This window comes from Phaethon aethereus (assembly GCF_964289735.1).
Source record: "Phaethon aethereus genome assembly, chromosome: 3".
Taxonomy (NCBI): domain Eukaryota; kingdom Metazoa; phylum Chordata; class Aves; order Phaethontiformes; family Phaethontidae; genus Phaethon; species Phaethon aethereus.
In genome coordinates, this window is record NC_138576.1 from 109,226,875 (window position 1) to 109,237,823 (window position 10,949).

Here is a 10,949-nt window from a genome sequence, read left to right on the forward strand (position 1 = left end):
TCCCCAAAAGGTGGAATTTTATATCCTGTCATCACAGCAGGTCTGACAGGTTTTGCATTCTTAAAAATCCGGGAGGACAGGAAGGGGAAGGTTTCTGAACCATGCACGTTCCTGATGTTTGCTTCTAGATCTGAGCTAGCCCACCTGTAAAACCCTGCACAGGAGGGTTTGTTCTGGAAGATATTACACTCCAAATATGCTTTTATAATGTGTAACGTTCATTTTGTTCATGGAGGCCTCCATAAGCAGGCTCTGCCTTAAGGCAGCCTGACCTTGGAGGCAGAGCTGAGCTGCAGTCCCCTGGGGGCACCCGCTCTGGGGACCAGTGGGACATGGGTCATAATCCATCTCTCCTTTAAAGAAAAATGGTTGGTGGAAGAGTTTGCCAGATGTCTTCACATACCGTTCACCATCTGCAAAACATAAGCATAACCTGAATGGTTTATTGAGATCTGCAAAACGCATTTGCACCCACAGCTCAGGAGTACTGTGGTGGGACGCACCCACCTCCTTTCTCTTCTCTCTTTTGGTTCTGTTGAACAGACATCTCTTCCCTCCCCCTCCTAATTAATTGTCATATCTATTACATTATTAATTTGTAAATGCAAATACATGCAAACTGTGGGGTCTTTTTCTCTTTCTTTGTTTTTCGTAAGTTTTCTGGCCGGACGAATATTCATCTGAGCAAAAACTTTTTCCTGACCAACAAAGCAAGAGAAAAATCAAACACCTTTATCAACCTCCGAGAAGTGCTGAACCGCTTCAAGCTCCCTGCAGGAGAATACATCATCGTGCCCTCGACCTTCGAACCCAACAAGAACGGGGATTTCTGTCTGCGAGTCTTCTCTGAAAAAAACGCAAACTCCACGTATGTTGCTTTTCTGTAACTGTGTAAGAGCGGTATGGGCGCGTGGGTGATCTCTGGTCCCTCTCACGGGCATGGAAGGATGGAGCAGCACAGGGCTGGGGTACATCAGCTTCCCGCAGACAGCGGGAAGGGGGATGCGCAACCGCCCTGCATGGATGGGGTCACGGCAGTTCTTGTTTGTCCCCAGTTTCCCCATGTGCCACTGAGGAAAGTTTGAGTAAACTTAGCAGGGAGGAATGGTGGAAGAATAATAATATTATAAAGTCTAATATAACATTGTTGTTGTTGTTGTTGTTATCATCATCATCATCCTCATCATCCTTACCTGGGCAGACTTTTTTAGTTATTGGGCTGTAGGCAGCTGGGTGCCACAGCACAGGTTGGTCTGTGGAGAGAAGAAAGCCACAGAGAGCGGCAGGCTGGGCTCTCTGCTTGGGAGACGGGAATGCCTGGGCTTTTGGCTGTCTGAGAACACACTGATCGCAACAAAAGATCTCACACCTTTGAGGTCAGGCTGGAAGAAATTTCAAGATACTTGTTCAACGAAATGATACCTTTGGTAAAATTAAAATGGGTTTTAATGGAACTGGCTCAAACCACAACATTAGCTGTGAAGCTGTGGAAAAAATTTAGACATGCTGCATCTTAAAGAGCAGCTGGGCGAAGGCCTTGGGAAGGGCTGTGGGATCTTTCGTATTGAGTTCCCTAACTCACAGCAAGCAAACACCTTTCTGCTTGTTCTGTAATCTTTTGCTGCATGTTCCTGTAGGGGTGAGAAAACTGGGAGGTCAGTTATGTGAAGGCATATTCAGCTTTTGATGGGTCCTTAGCAGTGCTTATGGTAGGTGCCATGCTCCCACAGCAGCTGGGGGACACTTCTCCTCCCGCTCTGTCACGGCCTGATGACTTTGTCTCTCACTTCTGCTGTTTTAAAGGAAAAAATAAGAAAAAAAAATTACTAGGTAAAAGTTTGATTTGCACCTGGGAGCCTGGTCCTGGGCTGAGGTCTGTAGGCAGTGGCACTAAGTGACCCAAAGGGTTGTCTGGCCCCAAATCCTGTCTGTGGCTCTGCAGGATGTTGCAGGGTTTGTAATGTGTTTTGAACTCTGGTTGCCATAGCTGGCAAAATACTGCTTTCACTGGTAGTATGCAGCATCTGTGGCTGGTTAATCCAGTAACTTTTGAACACTGTTATTCCCATAATGTAAAGAATCTTTAACTGAAACTTGAAGGAAAGGCATCAGAAAAGTGACTTGTTTTGGTTTTAATCTTGGATTTCTTTATCTTTCTAGGGTTATAGATGATGAAATTGAGGCCAATTTTGAAGAGGTATATCTTAACTTAAACGTTTAAATGGAGATAATTTTGTCATAAGTAAGTGGGGTTGGAGTGCCTGTTCCCTGTGCAGGGCAGTGTTTTTCTATAAGGTGTTACCAAGAACTGTTGTCCCACTTTGGAAACAGGTCTTTCAGTATCCATAGTTGAATGTTCACCAAATGGAAACATCATAAGCAGTAATGGAAACACATGTTGTCCTTTATCCAGAGTGGTGAGCTTGGGCTTCCCAGGTAAAGGAGATCAGGCAGAGGTAACTGGAGCCACGGGAAATTCCTTTTGCTCTCCAGAAAGCCAGGAGTCCAATCCTTAGCTACAAGGGTGTTTTTGCATGCGATGTTGTTTCCATGAGTAGGTAGTGGCTCACCATACGTTTAGTCTTGCAGGAGGTGTTTCGCCTACTAATGCATCTACTACTCTGTGTGATTTTTTTTTTTTCTATTTTTTTTTCTTCCCAAGATAAGAACTTAGGTTTGGCTTTCTTCATTTTAAATAAAGACAGATATTTTATTTTATTTTAGTAAAAGCCATTGCAAAAGTTCTTAATTCCTGCAGGGTTTGCAACACCAGCATTTTGAGGTGCCCCTGAAAATAACACTGATTAAAAACAAAGTAAAAGCACTCTGTACCTTCAATTTTGCCATTTCAATTGTTTTACTAGGAGTAAGGAAATGCATTAAGTCCTTCTCAGGCAAAGAAGTTCCTCCGTTCCGTATTCTCTGTTTCTCTTTTCTAGACCGAGATCAGTGAAGATGACATTGAACCCAGCTTTAAAAAGCTTTTTGGGCAGCTAGCAGGAAGTGTGAGTATTTTGGGTTTTTTTTTTTTTTTAAGGACTTGCTGGTAGCGTGGGTGAGTGGGTAAGAGAGACGCCCTCCCCAGCATGGAGTTTTAATTCCTGTGCTAAGTCAGATCTCAAGCACGTACATAATTATGCATGCAAAAATCTGTGTCGTTACCCATCTGCTTACACAATGGATTTGCAGGTGCTCCTGGCAAAAAATCTGTGCTCTCTTTGAACTGCAGGTTCTTCTTGACTTTTATCTCTGCAGGTCCCTAATTCTGTCCTTCAGGCAGAGCATTTGGTGCAGGCGCATGGGTCCCTCCGGGAGATGATGAGGACTGGGCTGCGCCTTCTCCCCAGGCTGCTCTCGCCTGCCCGAGGGCTCGGTGTGCTGATGCCTGGGAGTTGCTGGTGCTCCTGGGAAGGGGTGGTGGGACACCTTACCACTTGCGTTTCCATCCAAGGGAAACTTGAACTCCAAGGGATATTTGAACTTGGCCAGCTTGCCCGAAGGACTCGGAGGCTGCTTATGAGATGGTGTCCGCAGCTCACAGTGAAGAACTTGCTTTCCTCTTTCCGCAGGATGCAGAGATCTCTGCCTTTGAACTGCGCAACATCTTGAATAAAGTCATGGCTAAACGTAAGTACCTTCATCCAACTGCAGCTTCAGCTGGCCACCAGCAGGTTTCCAGCATGGCCGTGGATGCACAGAGTGCACCACTGACCTGGGCAGAGTCAAAGCCCTGGGCTGTGCCCCGGACCTGCCGTTCGGCTCTCCGGATGGCCACGATCATGTGCTATCTCTGCTCCTCCGGGGGGCTGTGGAAACGCTTGGGCTGTGCCTGCACTGAAAGCGTTTCACAAGACGTGTGCTTTGGCAGGGTGCCTCTGGGTGCCTTTTATCCCAGCATCTGCTACCAGGAATTGGCTGCAAGAAAATGAACGGATTTGATTAGGGCTTGATAATAACAAAGAGCAGGCATTGCTGCTACTTTAGTATTGAACCACTTGGGGCTCAAACTGTAGCTCAGCCAATGGTCTGGGGTGTCCCTGAGGAGGAGGACAAACTTTGAAAATTTGGGCTTCTTTTTCTGTGAAGTGATTCAGAGCTTGGCTCTGCACTATTTATTTTCCTTTCCATTAAGCAGTGCTTGAGAAATTAGTGTTTGGAGAAATAAGTGTCCCTTTAATTTCCAAAGCGAAATTTTAGCCAGGTAGCCAGGACCGTGTTGTACGTCTGTGTGCACCAGCCAGTTAGCAATCGTGTATTGCTGGTTACCGAGCCTGATTTGATGTTCTTCCCTTGCATGAAGCTACTCACCACTGACCTCCATAGGTCAGAAGTCCATGTTGTCCACAAAGGTCCACCCTTGCCTTTGCAGGCAGACAGTAAGGGCAGGAAAGTTTTATCTCTGTCTCTTGCTTCTGTAGCACACTACAAACCAGACTAACTGGGCTGTGTGCTTGGGGAAACATCACAGCTAACTTACACCCCAAGTCTCCTCATCAGGAAATCAAAGAGGGCCGCTTATTACCGTCGTCTTCCCTGCTTCAGTGCTGCGTCCCTCTCATGCAAAACAAGGACCATCCTATGACCGTTTGCCCAGAGCTTTGTAATTCTTGTGCTTGCGTCCTTCCACCTGAAGCTCTTCCTCGGTGGCAAGTCCTGACCTTACTGACAACACCTCCAAGTGAGCATTGCTTCCCGGACTGCTGGATGCAAAGAGGTTGTCGGAAGTCATAGCTTACGTCAGAGGGGCTACCTAAGCAATGTCAGGCAACTGTTTCCCACCCGGCGCTTGAAGGAACTGTAGGATAATCTGTACGCAGGTATCCCGACCACAGCTCTACAGGCACCACTTCCTCCACAGTCTGCGTTGTGTAGTACTTCAACTTCGTTGTACTTCAAACGAAGTACAGCATTAAGCACAAGTTACATAGAAGCAAAAAAACCACTCCAAAATGAAAAAGTCATCTTGCCAGTTGCAAAGGAAGCCACCGATGACACAGAAGCAAATGAGGGCCCAGTTGTATACGCTGGTTACAGGGCTCCTGAGCAATCTAGGAAGGTGGTATGGTACAGCATGCAATGCTAATCCTGTCTTTTACTCTTTCTTTACAGGCCAAGATATTAAATCTGATGGCTTTAGTATTGAGACATGCAAAATAATGGTTGACCTATTAGATGTATCCTTTAAGGCTGTTCCTAGATCATATTCCTCTGCCTGTGCTGGAGTAGGTGAGCTGCTGCCTCTGCAGTGGTGGGTCCATACTGATGTACTAGCGACTGCTGAGGTGGAGAAGCTGCTTTTACTCTGATTCCCTTGAATAAAAATGGCAGCCCTTGCCATTGCTGCTGACCGTGCACATGCACCCTCCCAGGCAGTGGGTAAAATCCATTTTCAGAGAAGACTATCTGCTTTGAAGTCTTCCCAGCTGTTGCATGTTCTGGTTTAGCTGGGGACAAAGTGGTGTTTGTGCTGGGAAAAGGCACCTGGTTCTCAGCATGGTGTGGGTAGCCTTGGCTGTAGAGCTTGAACGTTGCATTTCACTGCTTTGTTACCTGGCTGGAGTAAGGGCATCGTAAAACCATGAGGATTTAGCAAATAGAAAATGATGCAAACAAATACAGGAAGCAGAGACTATGCTGACTTGTAGGAGCTTCTACTCCTAAGAATAAAGGCAAATGTGTAGGATGAAGGATTCAAGTCTAAAAATAGTTGCGTTCAGTTTCTCTGTGCAGTGGGAGTTAAATTGCATAGTCAGAAAAAGGGAAAATTAGCTAAACAGAACGATGCTCTGCTATAATTTGGTGTAAAATATGGCAGTCTGTAGGGACTCCTTAGTGTTTTTTGGGAGCAATGCAATGACCAGGTTCTTTTGTTAGCCGTTCTTACACGAACTTAAGTTCTCCAAATAGCAGGCTTGGTTGTGGCTTTTCCTGTTTATAATCCAGACTTAGGACTCGTGCTCCTATAACTGCAGGTGTTGAACCATTGATGCAGAACAAAATGGCATCATCTCAGCTCTTTTACACATCTGTCGAAAAGATAGGAGGAGCAGAAGGAGCTTGTTAAATGGTCACAGTTTAAATTAATCAATCACCCTATTGATTTAGTAAGACAACTCTTGGAAAATAGTTGTGTATTCAACAGGATGAGTCCTTCAGAGAGGACTTGCATCCTTAATTGCAATATTGGGGTTTTTTCAGTATTGTCACAACTCCCGAGCACAGGGTGGGGAAACCCTTTTCCTTCCTTCCAAAGAGCTTACCTTAACAAAAAAAAGAACGACGGGAGTGGTAAACTGGGACTGAAGGAATTCCACACCCTCTGGACAAAGATTCAGAAATACCAGGTAAGACGCAGCCTTTTTGGGATCAAATGTAGCGGTGGCTGTAGACTGATTTGCCTCGGACAATGTATGCAATCACAATTCCCAAAGCAGGGACTGTCACTTCAGCTCATGATGCGTGTGTGTCCTTGGTCCACCAGGTTTTGCCCCTTGGAGCCCAGGGGTGTGATGGCTTCAGCCCTGGCTGAAGGGCTGAAGGGAGAGGCTGCCTCTCTTCCTGCCTTACTCACTGAGGGGGTTTCTGTTTTGTTTTAACTCAACTCGTGTCCAAATATGTTTAGCCTTCCCACTTAACTGTGTGAGTTTAATGTCAGTCTTGCTGCTTGCTTGGGAAGTGATAGTGCTGTTTTGCACAGACATTCAAGGAATTTTCTGGCTGCTCTGGCTGCTGCACTAAAAAGACTTTCTAAAGCCACTTTTAGATGAACTTGGGGATAAGTACCTAGTCCTTCAGACAAACGTTGCAAATGGTCCTGAGCAGCATGCAGGCTGCATTTCAAAATGTTTGACATCTGACTAAAGCCAAAACATGCTCTGAATTATTGACAAGTTTTGACTTTGGGGTTTTGCGTTCTGCAGAAAATTTACAGGGAAATTGATGTGGATCGATCTGGTACCATGAATTCATATGAGATGAGGAGAGCGCTGGAAACAGCAGGTATTTGTATTGTTCTGTCTCTTTTTAGGATTGTATCAGTTTCAAGGTGGGTTGATAGAAGCTCACTCATCTCCTGTATACCACTTGTCAGCTGAAAAATCCTGTGTTCCCAGACCTGATGAAAGGCCTCCGTTTAATCTAGATGCGCAACCTGGGCTCTTGTTTTTGGGTAGCAGTGTGTTGGCACGCAGGCACGCTAAAAGCATCTCAAAGGAGTGATAGGTTTGCGGTTATTTTCTCTAGTGACCAGCTTTTGAAGCACAACAATCTGGTCTCATAACGGCATACTGTCATCGTTCAATGAGCACCTCTGGGTGACTGGGGGGTTGGCGTAAGCCTGTAGGAGTGAGGCTATGACCTAGGGAATGGAAGTGGCTGGACCAAGGGGTGATGCTCAGAAGGGTCGATTTGCTACTGCAACCACTGAACAGCAAATGTGAGTTATGGTAGTGACTGAGGCGGGTATCACAGAGCCCTACAATCTCAGATTAACTTCCTGATCTTCTGGGGCCATCTTAACATCAGCATTTGGGCTCTCTGGAGCTTTCTCTTCCTGTCGCTGCGTAAGATGAGGCAGCATTTCTTTTTGTCCCAGCATTTAGATGCTCTTTGGAAATAAGAGACCCATTTGCCTACAGAAAGCCATTGCTTCATCTCAGGTCTCAGGGGGCTGAGTCTGGCAGCCGCCTCGTCACCCAAGGAAGGACCACAAGCTGGAGCAATTGGCCATGTCCCCTGGGAAACAAAAGTGCAAGTGTGGGACCACATGCAGCAGGAACAACACACGTGACATAGTCACAGCTCTAAAATCACTCCAAGTACAGAAGGGGTTGTTGGGAGTTTCCAAAATGGAGTAAATACTCTTAAAATTTGCAACTTTAACCAAGAGAAGCTAATTGAATTTCTGACAGTGTATAAGGTTTGGGGTATTTTGTTGGTTGGAGCTTTTTGCATTTTTTTTTTCTTCCTCCTCTTTTTTAAATCTTTCACATTGTATTTTTAGGGTTCAAATTGAACTGCCAGTTACATCAAATCATTGTGGCTCGTTTTGCTGATGAAGACCTCATCATTGACTTTGATAACTTTGTCCGGTGTTTGATTCGGCTGGAAACCTTGTTCAGTGAGTACATGCTTAATAACCAGACAGACTGTGTTGCTTTGTGTTTTCAAGTTCAGGATAATTTATTCAGAAAACTTTGTACTGGAACCAAGGCAACTTCAAAGCTGAGCTATAAATCCAGCAAGCCAGTCTGCATGCTCCTCGTAGATCTAGGAATCAGCCTTTTGGGCCAGGCTGCTGAACCAGAGCCAGACAGTCCTCCATGCAAACAACTAAATGTTGATTTAAAACCAAGAATCAATTGAAACACTTAGAGATTGACAAATAATGTCAATATTGCAGACTGAACCATTAAAAGTGTTCAGTCTTGTTCTTGCACACAAGCATGCAATGACTTTATAGTGACCTTTTCTAGTTTGGGGTATAGACTGTTGTCACGAATTTTAGAATCTAGGACTAAATTAGTTTTTGATCCTGAAGCAGAGGAAGCGGGAAGCCATTACAATTTGTTCCTATACTCATCCTTGTTTGTCATCTCTCTCTCACCACAGAAATGTTTAGAAAACTGGATATTGAGAAAACTGGAACAATAGAATTGAACCTCATTAATGTAAGTTCATTCATTAATGTAAGTTCATTTAGCTCTAAAATGTTTATTGTAGTCTCTTTTTTTTTTTTTTTTTTGGCAGGAGGAATGGGTTAACAGTAGAGACTGTCCTGCTCTATTCTGACCGATTCTGGCTGGTTATGTGTATTCACAGTTGCTGGATTTATATAGCTTGTGTATTTATAAGCAGTCTTGAAAAAGGTTACGCTTTTCTAGTATGTACCTACATGACATTGTATTCTCTAACAAAGAGGCCAGGTTGCTTGAACCTGATGCCACTTGTCCCTTTCTGGCAGTAATTTTGGCTGATATGTATGCAGGCTTCTTTCCTGCTTTTTCTGTCAACAACAAACAGGGTAAAAATGTAGGTGCAGCAGTGACTCATGGTATTGACCATGTCTGCTTCTTTCTGCACCGTGTGCCCTGTAGAAAGGGCTAAGTTAGGAGAAAACTGCCCTCCTACATGTGTTAAACTTGCTTATTACCTAAACATAACTTATTTCTGGACCTACATGAGGAATGTGCAGATCATCCCAAAAGTCTTCTGACTTAAATGAGGTATAAATTTAAATCATTCAGGAACGATCCTAAAATTACTTCTGTAACAATAGGCTTTCTTCCTCATGGTAGAAATGGGAACATGCATACTTGCTACAGGTATTTTTACTAAGCTTAACCTCGGGCCATTTTCCTCTCTTCTTACAGTGGCTGTGCTTTACTGTCATTTGAGCCACTGACACCAGCTCAAGAGATCTCCAAAAAGAACAAGATCAGGTGAAGATAATCAAGCAAACACACAAGTAATATCTTAAGGTGAACGTGCCTTAACTTATGCATGGCAAATTTTGCACACAGTTATTAAGAAAGAAAGCATTCTACTTCCACAACAGAAGAATCTGCACCCTCATTTTTATGGGTCTGACAGTCTTTCTTTATATATCCACAAAAGCTTTAATGTAGTATAAATCCTCAGTACAACCTTTGAAAATACTGCTTTGCTAATATCTTTGTATTTAAGGTGTTTTACATGACTTCTGGAAGAAAGCTCATTATAGCTTGACAGTGTGGTTTAATAACTGCTTTCTGAGTAACAGCTCTGCTCCATCCTGCATATCTAAAACTGGAAAAGGGATGGTATTGCATATCCCTGAATACAGGTGTTTAGGTAAGATATGGGTCCTTTGTGTGCTCTCTGTCAAGCCCCAGGAGTAGTCTGGTTAAATATTCTTTGAAGAATTTGAGTAGCAAGTACATGTTTGCTCAAACTGAAGGACAAGTCTTTCCCTCCTGACCATTGATGTGCCTGTAGCAGGAGGCTGCTGGCAACCAGACTCAACCAAGAGAAAGCCCATGCTCTCAGGTGGAATCTTGATTTCCTGTATCTTATCTTCCTTTGAAATACAAGAAAGTATTTAAATAAAAACAGTAGACCTGAAGCTTGCAAGACTCTCACTCCTTCTGCAAGTAAGCACATTTTTTTCTTATAGATAGATCATCACAGAAGCTGCAGAGCTTTTGTTGTCAGGATCAGAATATGTTGCCTTTTAAAGGGGAAAAACAGCATAATTCTAGAGCTGACTAGGCACTCTGGCTGTGTGTCAGTTAATGAAATAGTTAGAGCGCCTGATACTTTAAAAGATTAATACTTGAAAAACTAACGGTTTCCCAGAAAGGTAATTGATACTAATATACCCTGTACCTGAGAGGCTGTGAACATGAGCAGATGGCTGCTTCTAAAAGTCAGCTGAAGTAAGAACTCAAGTTTGCCTACCTGAGGAAATTGCTTGTGTCCTCCTTCATACAATGTCCTGTATTTATTTCAGAAAGCAGTAAGGATTTTCCTACTAGGAAAGCAGGTGCCTGAAGGGTGAGGCAGTCCATAAAGACTCTTAAGGAAAGATTTTATACTCTCTATTAAATAGTGTTCATTATTTATTTTGGAATGATCATTTAATAGCTACAAAGGATAGTTCCATGGGAGAGGCTTTATTTAGAAAATACTTGCACCAAGATTTTCTTCCTTAAGTATGTCTTTTAGTTGCATATAACCTTTGTTAACCTTAAAAGCTAAGATTCAGCTTAATTTTAAATGCAGAAAGACTGTCTTAAATTAAGCCTCTCCTCCCCCATTCATTTAATACAGAAAGTAGTTGAATGGTAGGGTCACATAGAACAGCAGTGTGTCTTCCTGGTAACACTTTCAGATGGTCTAATAAAAACTTGATACTAAAATACCCAGAGTTAAAACTTAAGAGGAGACAAAAGTTTAATGGTATCACAGTC

General features: G+C 43.6%; 1 protein-coding gene across 3 annotated transcripts in view; it reads left to right on the plus strand.

The window, feature by feature from the left end:
* LOC309403678 (calpain-2 catalytic subunit) overlaps positions 1–9,395 on the plus strand; it is a gene marked incomplete at its 3' end in the record, with an annotated part of 29,418 nt that extends 20,023 nt beyond the window's left edge. The window contains exons 11-20 of one of the 3 annotated variants that reach the window (XM_081997915.1): positions 657–868; positions 2,161–2,197; positions 2,940–3,005; positions 3,570–3,627; positions 5,110–5,174; positions 6,276–6,344; positions 6,921–6,999; positions 8,003–8,119; positions 8,611–8,669; positions 9,372–9,395. In XM_081997915.1, the coding sequence (XP_081854041.1) occupies positions 657–868; positions 2,161–2,197; positions 2,940–3,005; positions 3,570–3,627; positions 5,110–5,174; positions 6,276–6,344; positions 6,921–6,999; positions 8,003–8,119; positions 8,611–8,669; positions 9,372–9,395 (786 nt within the window). Of the gene's footprint in view, positions 1–656; positions 869–2,160; positions 2,198–2,939; positions 3,006–3,569; positions 3,628–5,109; positions 5,175–6,275; positions 6,345–6,920; positions 7,000–8,002; positions 9,124–9,371 lie in introns of those variants that run through there. The other 2 variants (XM_081997914.1, XM_081997913.1) reach the window with 2 other exon arrangements.
* Between the last annotated feature and the right edge of the window lie 1,554 nt (positions 9,396–10,949).